The sequence below is a fragment of the Plodia interpunctella genome, chromosome 13, assembly GCF_027563975.2.
Source record: "Plodia interpunctella isolate USDA-ARS_2022_Savannah chromosome 13, ilPloInte3.2, whole genome shotgun sequence".
Classification (NCBI taxonomy): Eukaryota; Metazoa; Arthropoda; class Insecta; order Lepidoptera; family Pyralidae; genus Plodia; species Plodia interpunctella.
The window spans coordinates 2,268,378-2,288,650 of record NC_071306.1 but is presented as its reverse complement, the minus strand read 5'-3'; the positions used below and the strand labels follow the sequence as shown (position 1 = coordinate 2,288,650).

General features: G+C 35.3%; 1 protein-coding gene across 6 annotated transcripts in view; it reads left to right on the top strand.

Annotated features, from left to right (window-relative positions):
• The window catches only part of Ypel (Yippee-like), a 71,441-nt gene that overhangs the window by 19,653 nt on the left and 31,515 nt on the right, over nt 1-20,273 (top strand). The window contains exon 2 of one of the 6 annotated variants that reach the window (XM_053753111.1): nt 4,587-4,638. The exons of 1 other annotated variant lie outside the window; for it this stretch is intronic. In XM_053753111.1, the coding sequence (XP_053609086.1) occupies nt 4,589-4,638 (50 nt within the window). In that variant the 5' untranslated portion in view covers nt 4,587-4,588. Of the gene's footprint in view, nt 1-4,586; nt 4,639-16,184; nt 16,460-20,273 lie in introns of those variants that run through there. 4 more of the 6 variants (XM_053753114.2, XM_053753116.2, XM_053753112.1 and 1 more) reach the window with 4 other exon arrangements.

Here is a 20,273-nt window from a genome sequence, read left to right as displayed (position 1 = left end):
TTTTTACTTTTCGCTAAGTAATAAAATGAATTGATAAGAATGTTATGGTGGCACTAGTGTGCGCGTACGAAGCGCCTTAATATCATCCATGGTGGTCTGAAAAACATGGAATGTGCCACCATTATATGACGAGCCGATAAACATATTCCATTCATCTTAGTCGTATAACTCGACCTTTCTCTATTTTACGTTAGTCTTAAGTTAAAAAAATAATAATTATATTTTAATAAACCTTGGCACATTTACTTATTTACATATAAATATAAATTGTGTTGTTAATAAAAGAGCGTTGTCTCTTGGCACAGGCATAATGCTTAAAAGGAGGCATCAATCTAAAACAGAGTTATCACTGTAAACCAGTTTTGGAAAATAAAAAATTATTATTATTCTCTGTTTCTTTTATATACTTACTCTTTTATATACTTGAAAGTATTTGATTTGTAAAATGAATAAAATCTGGACATGATCAGCTCTTTGACCTAATGAGACGAAGTATATTATGTTGTAATCGGTATTTACTTGCTAGTACAGTGAACCACATCCGTACTAATATTGTAAATTCGAAAGTCTGTCTGTTTCGCTTTCACGGCTAAACCGCTAATCCAATGTTGATGAAATTCGGATACATGTAGTTAAAAACTCCGTTCAAACATAGGCTACTTTTTTCCAAAAATCAACCCCCAAATGACTATAATGGCCCCCCCCCCATTAAGTTTGTATGAAATTAAATTCACGCTGGCGAAGCCGCGGACAAGAGCTAGTTACTTATAAATATAAACAGGTAAAGTAATAAATTAAAGAGCAGATGAAGCTTAAACACAATGTGAGTTTATTGAAGTTTATTTTAAAGCGCAATCGTGCATTTCCCGATGTGCATCATTGTGGCGGCGAGTATGTCTGCACCGCATTTTATTGTTTGATTCGAACGGGGACCGCGAACTGAATGGAGGTAGTTTACGGCGTAAGAAAATATTTATTACTCTATTGTATGTATTTCTCCGCACATATCCGAAGCTAAAGCAGAAAGAAGAAAATTAAAATTTTAGTTTTCTTTGTATGGAGATACATTTTTGCATCGCGCTTAAATTTTGATGAGGATCAGCCGTTGAAATTATGGCAGTAAAGTCAAGTCCGTGCTTATATGACCCAAGTGCATTGAACACTTGGCCGCCATAGTTTTGTACGTGATCGATAAGTTCATTTAATGTAGTTCGATAGATCGAAATAAACTATTTATCGAACTATATACTTATTATTTATTTTAAAGAAAGGTGGAAAGAGAAAGCAGTTTTGTTTCACTGCTTTTTCTTGTGGGGGAACAGTAAACAACTAAATATAGAAATAATAGCCCTTGCCCGCGGCTTCGCCCGCGTGAATTTATCTGCGAAAGCGGAATAGACGATTTTTATACAAACCTTCACCCCCATTATAGACTGGGGGTTGATTTTTGGAAAAAATAATTAGTCTTTGTTTGAACGGGGTCTTTAACTACATGCATACCAAATTTCATCACAAATGGTTCATTAGTTTAACCGTGAAAGCGGCACAGACAAACGGACATTTCGCATTTATAATATTAGTATGGATAAAAAAATGAAACAAATAATTATAAAAGAAATGTAGAATAAATATGCATTCAACACACAAAGCGCATGTGTAAGTACATGAAATCTCCAATTGTTTACAGCTCCATGTAATGTCAGTGATTTATGCCAAGTTGCGTGCTCATGCGCTTGCTTCATTGCAGCGATGCAATGACCTTCCATAAACAGTCTTTGTTCGATAAAGCTTCTCAAATAAACAGTACTACGGCCATAAAACGCAAATTTTATGCGATGGCGGCTTCATTTGTTGCATTATGATTGTCTTGGCTTACTAAACTTGAAAAACCTCTACCTACGTTACGTTCCTACGTAGGTAGATCCCAGTCAATCCTAACTAATATTATAAATGCGAAAGTAAGTTTGATTGTTTGTTACCTCTTCACGCTCTGTCTACTCAACCAATGTTCTTGAAATTTTGCATAAATGTAGTTTGAAGTATAGAAAAGAACATAGGATACCTTTCATCACGGAAATATTACTGTACCTGTGGTAGATTTTCGTTCGTGAGACCATCGAAAAAAGTTGGAGAAAAATGGCAAACTGCACTTTGATTACGGAAGAATCGAATCGCGATTCAATAGAGAGTAGTGTCAGTATGACACAGAATAATATTTTTCCTGACATTCACACTTCATGTGACTGTCAATAATCAATAGCAGTATGTTTGTTTGTTTGTAATAACTTTATTGCACGAAAATAAGTACATTAATCAAAATTAATACAAGAAAGATACATTGTACAACAACGGACTTATCCCATGTAGGGATCTCTTACAGTCAACCGGCGATAGGTTGAGAGGACGTGTATACAGTAGCGGGCTAGTCAGAAGTAATAACGTACAACATGAACATAGAAGACTATAAATTGTAAGAAAATAAATAAATATACTTAGGAAAAGTGAAATCTAAATAAATAAATACATAAATATATATAACAATAACAAAAAAATACATAAACAGTACACATACAGTGTGCCACAGAATATCTAATATTTTTCTTCACATTCAGACAACACGGTGTGAATTTTATTAAACCAATAGGATTATTAGGATTAAGCGATAGTCATCCAAACCTTTTTGAAATTTAATTGATGTTAAAAATAGCACCCTGTATTTTATGATAATAACAAACACAGAAAGTGCCCCCATGGAAACGTTACCTCGTCTCTGAGACAAGTTAATGTGCTAGTGTAATCATCTGGCTCGCATCGCATATTTATAGAGTTTCCGGTAGCTTCCGACTGAATTATGTACAGCTATAAAGCCAGGGCCTTACTCCTGAAGTATCCTTCAAACTGCAATGAGCTTTAAGTTTTATGTATGAGAGGCTAAAATAGCTCAGCACGGTACTTGTATTTAGGCACTCTATTACATGAGAGAGTGTATGCTTAAGTAAATAAATTAGATCCACTGATACAACATTGAGCCAATAAGAAATAAATCAATTTCGGCCTTTTACTTAGAAATTTCATATGATTATTTGAAAGATTTTTCGTAAATATGCATAAATACTAATGTGGCCTAAATTACACGACTTCCAGTCTTGCATCGTCCCTTTCTCTTAATTATCAATCCAGCAATAAAAATATATATAAGTACCTGCAAAATAAAACAGTTCTTCTTTCTTCCTCTCTTTCGCTATTCTTTCTCACTTTTTATTCTTTTATTCATTATTTATTTTAATATGAAAATCCTCTGCTTCTATTTGACACAAACAATAGTGGATGCAATTAATCGATTTAAAATCGTCGGGCACAGACAGCAATCCATTAACATGCATGGTCTGGAAAGTTGAGGTCTTTGGGGAGTCCGAATCGATTATCGAAATTGATGTTATTTAAAGAAGTTTTTCAAATAAATTAAGACATATTCAATGAATTAGCGAAGCTTCAGGAACGTGATCAAATTTATTTCACCTTTAGGAAGAGCTAAATTCTTGAGTGAGTGCAAAAAGTACTTTGTGACTTTTATTTCCATATTCCAACAGAAGCAAGGCTCTTCGACGCATATAATCATTTATATCTACCATGATTCTAAATCCTACTAATGTTATAAATGCGAAAGTTTGTAAGGATGTATGTGTTTGTATGTTTGTTACTCTTTCACGAAAAATCTACTGGACCGATTGTTATGAATTTTGGTACACGGGTAGAATATAAACTGCAATAACACATTGGGGACTTTTTATCCCGAAACACACACGGGTGCGAAGCCCCGGGGCGCAGCTAGTCATTCTATATATTAATAAATGATTTAAATAACTGGAAAAATTGTAATACATAATTAGTTCGTAGAGGTCTTGTTATGTTGTTCGTAGCACTTCGTAGCGCCTCGTAGCGCTCGTAGTAGTTCGTAGCAGATCAATACATACTTCTGATTACTCACATGATATTGGTAAAGTGCTGTTTAAACGCATACAATATACATACCCATATACATCCACACAAACTTTTGCATGTAAGTATAATATTGGTAAGATAAATATGGAGTATTAGATAGCGTAAACTATTATATAATCGCAGGCCATCTTGCAAGATGATTTACGTGCTGTATCATGTCAACATTGACTAATGTTGGCATGTATGTATTTCGCGTATCAGTCACAGAAATCAATCGATCATCGATCAATGTACTGCATGTCATATGATGTCGTTTATGTGAGTCATGATTGTGTAGGACAAGATTCATTTATTTATTTGATATGATTTTTTTTTTGTTTACATAAACATACCTAATATTTTCATATCATCTTCAAGACTTTATGAATGTTTTGTAACGGTTGAAATTTAAAAAAAAGCAATAAAATGCTATTTTTTTTTTTAAATTTAAACCCTTGTCAAGAACACACAAGTGTTCTTATAAGTGTTAAGTGTTCGTATCAATAGTAAAAAATAAGATTTTAACGTAAAAGACACATCAAAATTTCGTTAGGCGACCTGTTATAAATTATTACATTAATAGATAATTTTACTTTGTTTTACAGGTATGAAGTATGAAGTTGATGCGAGTGCCGAGAGAAAAGAACTGAGTTATGGGTAAGCGTATATATACCCTCTTTATTATAACAAAATTAATCATTAAAATACATTGCGGAGAAACATGATGAATTTCTTTATTTATTTCATTGCGTATGAATTTACTGTGCAACTATAACGTATTATATTTTAACTAGCGGCCCGTCCCGACTTCGCTCGGGTAAAAACACAATAAATTATACATCTAAAATTTCCTCAGGAATCTCACTATTGGTGAAAAACCGCATGAAAATCCGTGCAGTAGTTTTTGAGTTTATCGTGGACAGACAGTCAGACGCGGCAGATGACTTTGTTTTATAATATGTAAGGAAAATAAGGAAGTGCATCTTTATTCCAGCTTTATGTATTCTTCAGGAGTAATAACATAATTTAATTTACTAGTATACAGCTATCTCTTTCATGTCTACGTTCATCTGTTTACATTTTCTCCTGTGCCAAGTCGGAAAGCGTCCTTTGTCGTCTGTGGCGATGAAATTTGTTATTTTGTGGATATCCTGGCTAGACGGCACTCCTTCGTCTGGAAACCAGACTGTACCTATCTCTTTTACACTTGGGTCCTTTTCTGTGTGCGTCTCGTTTTATTCCTGTAAATCGTTGCAACTTGGCAGTCTTTTGTTGTCTGCACCCAGGATCCATAAATATTGTTTTGCCGATGTCTCGCCGAAGTGCAATCTTGGTTGCATTATGTGTAATCATTATTTTTTAAAATTTGTTTCCATCGGACCCGCTATACAATAATGCTTTGTGTGGGCTGGTGAGTATTATGCATTTGTCTCCACCGTTCTGCGCATAGCAATCGCTGCAGTTCAAGCACCCCGTGTGCAACTGCATCAATCTATCGCGGGGATATCGCCTGATGATAATTGAAGCCGCGTGCGCATCGAATGTATCACCCCCTTTATTAGGATGAGAGTACTTTCGCTTGTGTCATTTTATTCTCCCGGCGTCGATGAGAATGTGTTGTTTGTTGGTCCCACGTTTCTCTGTTTGCAGGCAAAAGACGTTGTTAACTTTTTAATCTTTTGTCAGTTGTTCTTCTACATATATCAGCTATCAAAGCCACGTCCTTCATATTATTATGGATTTTTTGCACTTGCACTTTTATATTCTGGAGTTGTTTCTATAAGAATTATTTAATACGAAGTTGATTCCAGGGAGCGGGTTGTATTTAGTGTTGAAATTAATTCTTTTTTTCAAAACCCGTTCATTACTTTATTATGAAGGACTGTCCAAGGTCGATTGATTTTATTTTATTTTTTGATATTAAATTGCGACACACCATGTAGTGATTAATTATATTTGTATAGAGTCTGCATATTTTGTAAAACAATGACTGTAGTTAACTATTAAACCTCAAAACTTGAGATATACAAAGAATCTTAAAAAGTTGCTCTAATGTTTCAGATGATTGATGTCCCTTTAATACAGAAGGTGATTAAAAATGTTGATGAGTTTTTTATGTAGCAACTTTGTTAAAATGCTACATTGTTTGAATAAATTTCCTTACCAAGTATTTACACCGATTTGGAATTGTTTTTTTTTTTTTCATTTTAAATTTGAGTAAGTAGGTAATATAAAATGACTTTAATTCGAGATTTTTGGAAAAGGTGAAGAAACATGTGTTTCTAATTTTTAAATATGGAACACGCCGAGACACAAATATATTATTTTATTACTGGCTGGTATATTACACTAACAATATCGTGGTATTTATAGCTATGAATATCGATTATTTAGATAATTAGTCCTTAAATCATGTCCTGAATGAATATTTTATAAATTAATGTTACATATAATTTGCGTTGTAAAGTTTTTATTTCGTTATATTCAAATCGTTTTAACCATTTAATAACCAACATAATTTTTTGCACGAAATTGAGCGTGAAGTGGATCTATTTTAGTTATTCGCGGGAAACCGCGAAAATTCCGAATGGCTGCCTTCGAGTGCCGCCATTACAATAAATCTGTTGTGTCTGAGGCAAATCTCTGTATATATTAATAATTTTCTGCATTTTACTCAAGTGGTTATTAGGAATTAAGATTATTATTATTATATTAATGAGAATGCGTTTTATTTTGACTATTTCTTTTACTTTTTTTAAATTTATTATGATGATGAATAAAATGGGTTAAAGGAACCACATAAAATTGTGCAAACATTTTGTAATTAAAGAAAATGTTGAATCCTTTGTGTGTTACGATGAAAATCGTATGTTTTAATATATGAAATTTAATGGAGAAATCTATAGCAAACCACTTAAAGCAGTTTTGAATACAAATATTATCTTTACAGACACACTGACTAATCAAATGTGTCGTTCAGTGGCAAATAGTGGTTTACATTGTAAAGGACTTGCGTCCTTGATTTGTCTCTTGGCTCAGAAAAGAATCTAGGCTATGAAGAACTTTAGATATATTAATTTTAAACCTTGCTTTTTTGTAGTCGTATTCCTCAAGGCCGAGGGTCGTGGTCAATATGTGAAATGAATCTTGCAACTAAATTTTGAAGATATCTTCAACCGATTCAGATGAATTTTTGTACACACGATTAGTTTGGATGACAATGCATGAGCATTATATAGCATAGCTACATATGTGGGAACTCCACAACGGTTTACAGCACGAATATGATTATTTGTCGCACATTGAATGCAATAAGATCTCTCTGACAACAATAAAAGCTTGTGTCAAAAATGTCATTTTTGTAAACTTATTTCTTTTAAAACTACTACGTTTTAATTAAAAGTGAATCAAACAGTTTAATTTAAGGCCGTGTTCGATCGGTCGAGACAAAGCGATGTCAACGGCCGTTCGGCTGGACGATGACCGGCGGAAATGCAGGTAGGTACACCAGCTGAAATGAAGACCATGTCTGCTCTGGGTCCTGATTGAGTATGATTTGTGTTATATTTGACTTATTTTAACCACTGAGTAAATAGAACTGAAAGAAATAAAATTCTTATTCGTCGCAACCAACACAGAATTACCATTAGTAAATCAACGCTCGGCTTTATCTATCAACTTATCAATATGAGAGAGAGTACAAAATCTGCTTCCCAGGGAGGTTTGACGTCTAGCAGGCGGCCGGTTGTAAAATCATGACCGATCGGAAAACTTTGATGGTTATTTAAACGCTGGCCCCGGGTTTAGCGGCGTCCCAGCTGGGAACTTCATAGATACAAGTTTCTTAATTACAATGTAACGCTTATTACTCCCAACCTCAAATAATATAAAATCACCGCTTGAATTAAAAAACTGCAATCGCGTAACCTTGCCACTTTGGCGGATTCTGTATGCATTGCTGGTTATTCATTGCGGTATAAAAGCGCTCATACCAACTACGCAATGTTCACAGTTCGGCGACAACGTGGAGCTGGCAGTAAGTTTTTATTCGTAAAGGTAAAATAAATAATACGTATTACGTATAAAACTTCGCCCTGACACCGATATAATGTAACAGAATCAATTGACACTTGTGTAGACATTTGTAATGTTACACTCAATCTAACCTGGTCACCATTGTTTTCTAGTTCGGTTTACGGGTCAGGTGAAGTCAACTATTTTGGCAATTTAAATTAATCAAATTAAGCAATGCCGCATTATACAAAATTACTATATTTTATTTTATACAAAATATATGATAAATAAAATTATTAATGCATGTCGCTTGTTTATACAACCGCGAATAAAAACAAAGGACAAGAGAGAAAACATTGGACATATTTGACTCTGGCCAGTTACTTTTTGCAATTGAGAAATAAAAATAAAAAATCTAACACATATATTTATTAGTAAATCTATTCGATAATTTCTATAAAATAAGGCTAGTAAAATGTACCTAAAGCTTTACGTCGAACGTCTACTAAAACCACTTTTGACTAAAAGCAGAGAGAGTCGAGAACAACTACTCCTGTTTTTACATTTCAATGTAATTATTACAGCTATTTTAGTTTTATTGTACTAAGTATGTGCCTTGCCGATTCACAAAAGGGAATTCAGAAACTTTATTGCTAATCGTGGATTACACTAAAGTACAGTCAAATCGACATCAATATCCCCCGAGGATCTCTATGCTGCAGTAACAAAAGCGGCAATGAATATCGGTAGCTCGATCGGCCTTTGCCGTAGACTGTACATGTGCAATGTGGATTTAAGAGTGAGTTACCTGCCTTGATTTAACCTGCGCGACCGACGTTTAGACAAAATGGCGTACTTTGGGTTTTTCCGTGCAGGTTAAAGTTAACGTCAAAGCTGACTGGTGCAACTCACCCTAAGTGCTTCACTGTTGAAATTCTCTAGCCAGACTATTTACTAAGCTAGATACTTAGCTCAGATCCAATCAAAATGTATTACAGCTGCACAACCTACATGGTCGTAACCGTAACCGTAACCGGAGTATTTGAATTGATTTAAAGGTTTATATTTAGAAATTGACATAGTTTGTATCATAGTTGGATCATCGTGATTACACCTGTGTGGTTGTAACAAGCTGGTGTGGCGTGTTCACGAGTCTGCAGAGGGCAATACACTGAACAGCTGCTACTACTTCTACTGAGAGATTTGGCGCCAAAGACAAACAGGTTAGGGTTGGGTAGGATAGGCCAACGGCAGCGGCTCGTTTTTTAAATGGAATTTTGGTTGGTTACTTTGCGTACGCGTCCATATATAGTATTGTACAATGTATGCAGCACGTGCTTTACGTGCTACATATAAATAAGCATAAGAATGCTTATTATTATTAGCCGGTGAAGACACCGGCTTTATTGTGACCACCCTACACATACACAAATAAATTATTGGGAAATTTATGTCCCCCCGTTAATACTGCACTAATGTGAAGGTGGATAAGTCCTGCTCAAATTCTAAAATGACACATAGGGACTTTATATATCGAAACAATGTGAGCGATGTCCTGAGCGTGTCAAGTCAGTAGTGGAACCACAGAACTTTTGACTTCTGTAGTGGAACCCGTTAAATGGAAACATTGTAAAAACAATGGTCAATGAATCTTGCGATATGGAACAATAAAACGGTGGGTTGCCTGCACTGGCCAACTATAAGTACAAAACACTTACCGCTTTCGGTTTGACTCACTGGTGCAAAGGCTGAAAAGCTGAGTGCTACCATGAAACATTAAACTCGTAGCATGTCACACACGTTCTGTTATTTTTTGCACGATAAACAAATAAATATATTATGACAAATCACACAGATTAAGCTAGCCCCAAAGTAAGTTCGAGACTTGTGTTATGGTATACTAACTCAACAATACTATATTTTATAACAAATACATATATAGATAAACATCCAAGACCCGGGCCAATCAGAACAATATCATTTTCCATCATGACCCGACCGGGAATCGAACCGGGGAGCTCTCGGTTTAAAGGCAAGCACTTTACCACTGCGCCACCGAGGTCGTCAACAGATTTAGACGTTAAATTTTGTACACCTGTTAGTTTGGATGATAATCGTCGTCGTAAAAGTTGATAAATAAAAGTAACACTATTATTTTTATTAGGTTTTTTATACTGTACTTATGTTATTACCTGAAATAAAATGATTAGATATGTAATAATTAAAAACATGTCAATCTAATGATAAACTTAATACAATTTCAACGGAGTGCGCTATCTGACAAATTATGGACTGGCCCATCAATAATTTATGAGGTCACGTTAATAGGGCTGACAGTTGAACGGTGAATGCCGTACGTGTTACAAAAGGTTTGAAATAGACCCGAATCGCATGACCGCCGTTCACTTTGACCTTTAAACTATTACCTAACAGAACTACTTAAGTAGCTCACTTATGAGCGGCATTTTGTTTCCATAGGGCCAAGGGCTGAGGGCCTATGATATGCGCAGTGAGGTATTTTAGATTTAGCGTCTTCCTTACAGTCGTATTTATATGGCTGAGGGTCATTAAATGGAATGAAACACTCACAACGACTCTCTTAGTAATATTAATGGAGTTGTATGCCTATTGCCACTGCATTTTTCTATTTCATATGCTAGGTGATGAATGGTAATTATCACTGAAGAATAACACGCGATGTTATTCTTCATCGGAAGGAGAATATCGTGAGGAAACCTAAGGAAAACGTGTGGCCGTTAAAGAAAACTACTAAACATGAGTCAGATTTGTACAAAAAACTCATGTGGCAGTAGGATTCGAACCTGGTACCTTTCGATTACAGGCGTCTTAACCACTGGACCACCACCGCTTCAATATTGGCGCTAGGAGCCCGTAAAATATGTGAAACATATTTAAATTTTTTTGACGATAGCATTGTTCTTTTGTCCGCCATGTTCAGTGCAGTGGCACCCAAAAGGCCAGAAAAAGGGTAACATTTACACGAAGATTCGACTATGAATCTCTAAACGGTCACCTGTCTGACCTCAACCCTCATTGGCAATATCATTGTTGCCTATGAAATCTGCCAAGGCTTTTTATTCCTTTCCTAATTCACCTCGGTATACGACCGTTATGCGCGTCGAACAAAACAACTTATAATAGAAAATGGAAAAAGGAAATCAGAAGCAGAAACTAAAACTGAAATGAAAAACGTGTAAGCTTTAGTAAAATACATATTATAAGGTCGAAACATCAGAAAATCAACAATTAATTTATCTACTACTAGCTTCCGACATCCGTAAGGGTTGGTCCTACCCTAGGTCGGCGCGACACGATTTTGACGTTCTGTCGTGGTAAAAAGCAATTCTCATTACTGCCTAGTAGTGTTTTGGTGTGAAAATGATATTATCAGCCGTGTCGCGGCCAGGTTGTGCGTCATTTGTCGCAATCAATATATGACCTGTGACGTGGACTCGGTCTAAATCCTACTATTTACTTGCTGAAAATATAACCTATTATCCCAATCCCAACTTAATATTATAAATGCGAAAGTTTGTTTGTTGTTTGTTACCTCTTCACACATTATTTACAGGACCGATTGTTATGAAATTTGATAGTACACGGGTAGAAAATAACCTGGAATAACATATAGGATACTTTTTATCCCGAAATTCCCACGGGAGCGAATCCCCAGGGCGCAGCTACTATTGTTAATTTATCAATGAGACAGACACTCACTGCACCCTTACATCACATGTAGATTCTGGACTGTACCATATATAACTCCGCCCATACCTCTCTGAAGTCGCGTCTGTGGGGTCTGTCTGTCTGTATGAATGAACGCGATAAACTCAAGTACTACCGGACCGATTTTTGTACGGTTTTCTCCAATAGATAGTGTGATTCCTTAGGAAGTCTTAGGTCCATAATTATTAGCGAAGCCGGGAGGGCCACTAGTTTAATATTAGTATGGTACTTACGTACTTACAAGTAAGTTGCCCAAATTGAAAATCAATTAAAACAAATCATTAGCTATATTATAATATTATGAAGAGGAATGATTTGTATTTTTGTTTGTAATGAAAATATTCAAAAACGACTTAGCCAATTTTGATGAAATTTGGCACAGAGTAAGGCGAAACCTTCAGGAGTGACGTAGGCTACTTTTTATTATGGTTTTACCAGAGCGAAGCCGGGACAGGAGCGGGACGCTAGTTAGCTATAACATTCTTCAGTTAGGAAATAACAAAGGACATAAAATTGGGAAGCTCAAATGTAATTTGACGGTAGATTGACTCGCGTTCGTGGAAGCATCAATGAAGCCTTGTAATAGGGATGTAAGCGAGCTCCGCTATCCGTAGCTGCCATAGTAACCGGATATCCGATAAATAACTAATAAATATTTCGAGTAGCAGCGGGGAGTTTCAATCAGATTAGCGATTAGAGTACATATGTATAGTACGCACAAACCTACACTCCCCTTCACAAGTAGTGGAAATGATTTAATTGTTACCACAAGCAAATACTCTATTTAAGACACTATTTACACATATACTCGTAAACATATTTTTAATGGTAATGATAACACAGAATAGTTTGCGTGGCTCGGCTTTGGAGCGTTCATAGCATAAAACATTTAGTGCGCGTTTTAGTGTAGATTAGTGTAAATATAAATTCGATGTTGGTATTGATATCCATATCCGAAAAATCGTTTAACATCCTTGGTTGTGATAATAAAGGCGACGATTCTGGGAGGCTTCTTGGAAATCTGTAAACAAATTACAATGACGCAGGGTGGTTACCGGGAAAAACATTTTTGTTTGAATGATACTATTGTATTATATTGCCGACTGTAACTGAATATTTAAATATTTCTATTACTGGGGATCATGTCCATCTTTACGATCAGATATGGAATATGGGCCAAGATCCACCTATAGGGTACACAGCTGATTAGTGGATCGTTATTAAAAATGATACTCGTGTATGCATGCGGGCAAATAGAACAACTTTTCCATACTTTTACTTCGAAGATCGATGTAGTACATACAGTCCACAGAACATCTAGCTATCTAAAACCATTACAACTTCGTCGTGTCAAAAAATTAATACAATAATAGTATATTTTGTAAATAAATAGACATGATAATCTATCATCGTCGTGATAATCTATACTATTAAGTATTATAAAGAGGTAAGCGTTTGTGAGTTTGAGGTGGGTAATCTCCGAAACTACTGAACTCAAAAATTATTTCTCCATTAGAAAGGTACATTATCCAATATTGGCTATAGGCTACATTTTATCTCAAAATTCCCACATGAGCGAAGACCCGGGCAACATTTAGTAAGATAATAAAGTACTTGTGACCGCTCTGTAAATCAAACATTCCCGAGAAACTAAGTAAACTAAATTAGATTTCCGGTTAGAATCAACTTGTAGGTACCACTCACATAGAAAACATTCAATTATAATTACATTATTTACAGAAAAAACCCCGAATCCAATCGCAAACTCCCAACGCAATTTAGCAATAAATTGATACCACAGAGCCTTCCATTCGTTCTTACGAATTACGATTGTACATCGCGGTTTAATCGATTCTCCAAGTGGTAATCAAATCGATTGACTACACAAGCCGCAGGCCGGTCGCAGTCTGAATACAGTAAGTACAGTTTAGCATTTTGTCCTAAAAGTCCTAAGTTTGGAATTCCGTATTCGTCCCACTAGACCAAAAGTTTATGGGAGACATTTTGACTGTTTGACATCTGTCATACCTAGGACTCAAGTTATATTTTACAAAGTATAGTGCTCTATAGTATTGGAGCGCATCTAAGCTTGAGTAGATAGATTGTACGTTGAATGATATAATACTAATGATGAAATGAATTGATAGGTATCAATGTAAACCGATTGGTTGGATTCTCTACGTGTCTGCGATACACCATACATCTATCTTCAAAAGTGTTTGTACACAGTACAGCTGAAATGTGTGCAATACAAATTTCTCTGAAAATAATGTTTTTCTTTGTGTGTTTATTTATGTGTTTAGAAAAATGATATATATATATATATATATATATATATATATATATATATATATATATATATAATTTTTCACGAGAAATTATATGTAATTCAAGCAATAGGTTTCTGGTGCTATTTAATATTGGAGAACAAGTTTCCCAAGAGGCCTATACTATAGTACTCGTATGGACGACATACAACTTGTAAGTGATCCCGAATTCCCGGGACTCGTCAGTTCTCGGAATATACGAGTACATATATACTTATTACTTCATATTAATTAACCTCTGGGCGATCTTAATAGATAAAATATTAAATTAATGTGTTTTATTTTCAGAATTTAAGATATTCGGTATTGTGACATTGAATCAAATCCAAATTCGTGAAGGACTTTATAACGTTATTATATAAAATGTTCTGCCCTTAAAATATGTAGTTCGGAGCCTATACGGAAAGAACTAGAAATAAAGTATGATAATAAATGTGAATATTACACGAAAGAAGCCACGGACGCGCATGCACTTTATGTTAATTTTGTATGCAAACATTCGGGAAAATGTAGTAGAAAAATTTTGTATTGCATTGGTATTTCCACCGCGTATTAATATATTACTAGCTTTGCCCGCGGCCTCGCCCGCGTAACTATTTGTGGCTGCGTCCGCTCATAACTTATTTAAGATTGACAATATCTCGGGTTCCAAACCATCCGTTATACAACTGTGAAAACAGCATTAAATACCATCCAGTAGTTTTATCGTGATGTGCTAACAAACAGTCTAAAATAAATTGTTTTGGCTTCTATTATTCCCATAAATACCCTCATTACTTATTTTTCTTTAATATCTCCTATGTACATAGTTAATGTATTTCTACGTAGAATTCAAATACTGGCAATAATTAATACGATTGATAGCCTAGTTGGCATACATAGGCTAAATGCGAGCACAGCAACTATAACAAAATTATTGAGCTTGTTGATTACAAAATTGGTTGTTGTTGTAAGTAACTTTTAAACTTTCGCGTTGCATAATTATATATAAAGAACAGGTATTAAACGCGCACATAGGTACCTTTTTTATTTCCCAGACGTTTCGGTCCTTGTTACGATTACAAAGGTCCGTGGTCACTGGGCGACCGACTCAGCGTGCTATAGCGACGACGTCTGTCCGGTAGAATCTACTTCTACCACCTTTGTGACAAGGTTCGAATCGTCTGGGAAATGAAAAACGTAACTGATCATGACCTCGTTTTCGTAGTTGTGAGGCATCGAGAGACAGGGCAATCAGATGTATGTGCCACAGAGCCCTGAAGGTAGCCTGTGAGGGATGAAGTATATGAGTGCATTCATCATCCTTCTTCCTCACCACTTCCCGTTATTTTGGGTCGGCGCAATATCTCTTAAGTGTATGAGTATATTGGAGTGCATACGCTCGTATGCTATATTATTTATTTAGGTGCAGAGGTAGGTATACTGCGTGCTAACGCTCTGGTGACCTTTCACAAACCGACAGCCACTAATTTAACCGAACCACATATACATAAGTTGTATTTTTGCTTGTAAAACGTCAATTATCACTACCAACACCACGTTTACTGTGACCCCAATAGTCAAAAATATTGATTCAAAATATCAAACTTAAACCTAGACAAAGTCTTCTTTCGTTACCATTGTCTTTTCGCTTGTTTCTGGTCATCGTTTCCTATTCAAATCATTTTTCTAGACCAGACAAATATTTTCTGGATTACGTTACCTATTAGTTTTATTTAGACTCCATTCAAACAGAGCCCAATTATCTGTTACTTTTCATGTATGTTACCAAAATTCATTAGAACGAACACGTTACAATCAGCTGTCGGTCTGCTGATAACGAGGCTGATAAGGTTGTTATTGTTATGGTGCGTGTAACTGCGACTGATTTTCCAATGTAACCGATCTGGGCAAATAACGGTTTGAAACGACACCGTTTGTCTTCGGCTGCGGCTACGCTCTCGCATGGATGTACTGCGTAGTAAGCGTTCCACGGAACACTTTTGCTGCGAAATAGAATGATTATAGCGAAATCTACAAATATACTCAATGTTTACGTGTTCATTCACACGCGCTTGTGTTGTGTGCGTGTGGCGTCTTTGCGCATGCGCAAACGGCCGCAAGCGAACTCTTTGTTTGTTGACAAGCTGGCTACGCCGCGGCAGCACAGCGGGCGACGGAGCACTGTTCGCGTGTGGACGTTAAGTTCGTCAGACGTGCGTTACGTTCTCCCAAAAATCATTCTCGTTATCGCAATCGTTGGCTATATTTAGTGCAGTTATTTTAAAGATCTTATTGCCTCTTCTGCGTAATATTTAGTGCACAGTGTTTTGTGGCGAGCCCTTGTTCTGTCACAGCAAAGAGTTTTTTCTCCAAGTTTTAAAATTACACGTTCACTACTGTGCCAGAAGGTAAGTATTTTTGGCGAGTTTCGTTCGATATCTGCGTGTATTTAATTTAAAACGTATAAATACACTAGAACGTTCGGTTTCTAGTCATTATTATTAGCAAAATTGCAGTTTGTCAAAGTAAGAACGAAGCCGCCGATATAATACTGATAGTGATATGAAAAATCATAATATTGGTGAATTGTATACAATGTGTCGATGTCTGAATGCATTTTTAGAAGAAGGTCTATCATTGACACCCCTTTAATAAAATTTATATTGAAATGCTACCTTTGGATGGACTTTATACATATTTGGCGAACAAATAATTTCATTTCACCCACTGTAAAATCGCTTATACATAATTTTATGGGAATAAAATAATGGTATAAATTTACCTACTTTACAAATATTAGGTAGGTACATAGATAGGTACATAACCTATGCGGGTACACGACCTAAACAGGCAAGTTCACAACGAAATTACAGTCTAAAATAACTGCTGACATTAATGTCAATGTCACTTCAATCGGAATTTTCGTTACAAGTTTTTTCTCGGATTTTCCGATTAACTTCTTTGAGAAAAATATTTTCAACAATTGGATTTGTTTTAGATTCGGAATCGTCCGAAACTAGAGAACAATTTCCTTTTAATTTTTCGATAAATGGGTGTCTCTCAAGGTAGTATTCTGGGACCACTATCTTTATTTTTCAATAGATTACTTATAAGATTTTGAATTTAAGATATTTGACAATAAAGGCAATAAGCAAGTAAAAATAATACACTATGCACATAATAAATGGCTTAGCCAATATTCAATACAATTATTAACTTTTTTGTAGATAACGCATCGTTATAGACTATCACTAGCAAAACATAAGCAACGTAACAGGCTTGCGACACAAGTGGAAAAGATGAAGTTCAAAAGATGGTCATTCGGCGTTGTCGCACGATTTCACTGGTTATATGAGCTGCATACGTCCCACTGAACCCCAAGACAACAGCCTTCCACTGCAGATAGATACAGTTATAATTCGGCTGCCGTACAAGGCGCATAGCGGTACCTCTTATGGTTCTCTGATCCCCTGCTAACGGTACCGGCTCTGGTGCTCAGTATAGCACTACATGACACTATGATTCAACTTTTTGCGGTCACAACCGTTGACCTAGCAAATGTATACTTATTGAACAGTTATGTTAACATGTAGGTGATGTAGGTGTGGATTTTTGTGCCTTTCAAGTTTTCAAATAACACCACAATTATTGTTCGAATCCTATTCAAATCCTCTATCTGCAAATATGGTATAAGTATTCTTAATACTAAATGCAAGCAAAGATGCCGAAAACAAGCATTTTGTTTACGTGAGGTTAACATTCTTATATTATTGCTGGTGAATGAAACCAAAAGATGAACTTGACAATGAAATTCATAACACGTGTCCGTCCTCCTACTACCAAGCTGAGCATGTCACAACAATCCATAATCTCCGCTTTCAAGCATCTTAAGTTACAAATATTTGCATGTTTCCTTTGTACTTCCTGCTTCAATTTAATGCAAATTGCGTTGTTATTCTAATTTCAGATATCATTATGTCAATGAACTAATCCATAACCTACTTAAGTGTAATAGACTGATAACTATCATAATCAGAGGTGATAAACCGCTTTTCACTTTTGCACCAAACAGTCTAGAAACGACTATTTATTATTGTGCCGATAACAAAGCTATCTTCAAAACAAAAGACGTCTCAATCTTTAACGACACTTTTTATTTTCATATTGTAATCCTAGGATTTCACAATATTACCTGTAAAGTATCATTTTTTGTAGTTTATTGTAATATTTAGTTCATATTTTTTTGACATCCTCTCTGATTGAACTAACAAAGCAGTTCCAAAAGAAACTTTGAATGATACTTCATTGCTATTTTTTTCTTGTAGCAAAACTAAATTCATTGAGCGTCCTATTGTGCACTTCAATAGTTAAGTGAAAAAGTAAGTTAACACCAACACCCACACCAGGTTTTGTGTAGTATGTCGACCTTTTTCGTGGAATATGTTCGTAGTATTTGTGCATTTCTTTAGAATAACTTTTCTACATATAAACTGCTTACTGCAGCATTTTGTTAAGATAGTGTTTACTTAATGTTTTAGAACCTATCATGACCCTTGTTTTCATATAGCTAAGAAGAGTCATATTCAACATAACCCTGCAGATAGAGTTTCAATCACTTCCTTTGTGGGTTTTGTGGCCCCCATTATGTCTGAACATTATCTTTGTATAGTACCTACTTACGTAGTAGGTACTTACGGTACTTATGTAGGTTTAATCCAATTTAGAGAATTGTTAAAAATATTTACTCAAATTTGATTACAACAATGCTAATATAGTTACAGATTAATATCTGGTGATCGTATAATCGCCCGTTTTAGTCGTAAATGGAAAATTTGTTTTCTAAATTAATTTGTCGAATTCAACATTGATTGAAAATTATACACAACCGGTTTCAAAATATCTGTTTAGAGAAATCGCCACATTTTAACCTTTGTCCGCTGCCTGGGGTCAACAAGGACCGGCGCAGTGAAAGTTTATAGACTAAACTAAATACATAAGTTAAAATTACAATCTGAAACAAACTTGTCAAATTCTGCAAACACGGTTGTTTAGAAACCAGTCTAGATGTATTTAATATTTAAATAAATAAATAAATATAAATATATTAGGACAAATCACACAGATTGAGCTAGCCTCAAAGTAAGTTCGAGACTTGTGTTATGGGATACTAACTCAACGTTACTATATTTTATAACAAATACATATATAGATAAACATCCAAGACCCGGGCCGGGGATCGAACCCGGGACCTCTCGGTTCAGTGGCAAGAACCTTGCCACTGCGCCACCGAGGTCGTCGATTCCAACCGATGTTGTTTTTTTTTCCTTTTGAATTCTGTTTTATTAGAAGGTATTTATATCCGTACGATCCATTCATCTACTTCATCTTCAACATGTCCCAATTTATTATCTTTTGACCCTAATAATATTCTTGCTCTGGAATTTTAAATACGTAAAAAGAACAGATCTCTGAAATGTGTTTTTTAATAATTTGGGCTCACAGCTGAAAAATGATGGAAGTTTAATTTGCTTCTGTAACATGAAACCTATTAGTGAAATTGTATTTGCAAAAATGATATTGTTAAGCTTCTGCGAGGTAATAATATATTGCTTGAAAGCGAAGCTAAAATAAATTTTGTTATATTACGAGACTTGGGAATTTTTATTGTCACAATTCATTGTGCTGCGACAAGACAACCTTTAGTAGGTCAGTGACCTCACCTTAGGTTAGTCTGAAGGCTGAGAGAACGGTTTTACGTTTCAGAGGTTTCAACTCTTTGCTTAGACAAACTAACTTCCACATTATTTTGTATCCTCTCTCTTGTTTGATTAATATGCATTACATTGCATTTGTACGATTGTTATGCACGGGTGTTAAAGTTTGTGCATGTTTTTTTTAATATTTCAGATGTATTGTATTTCCATCTGACATATAAAAAAAAACTTCAAGGTTGTCGATGTGTTAAATGAAACATTGTTATGATTGTTATACATTGGTGTTAAAGTTTGTTCATGTATATTTACATCTGAAATATAAAAAAAAGTAATTTCAAGGTTGTCGGTGTGTTAAAAATGTTCAGTATTTTTTTTAATGTCATTAGTGATCTTTCGGTCTTTATTAAGCCTAGTATCTCTATCTTACCTTTCAGACACTCACCAAACAATCAAAGTAAGTTAGATCAGAACTAAAAGTTCAAAATAAACTCCCGACAAAGAGTGTCCT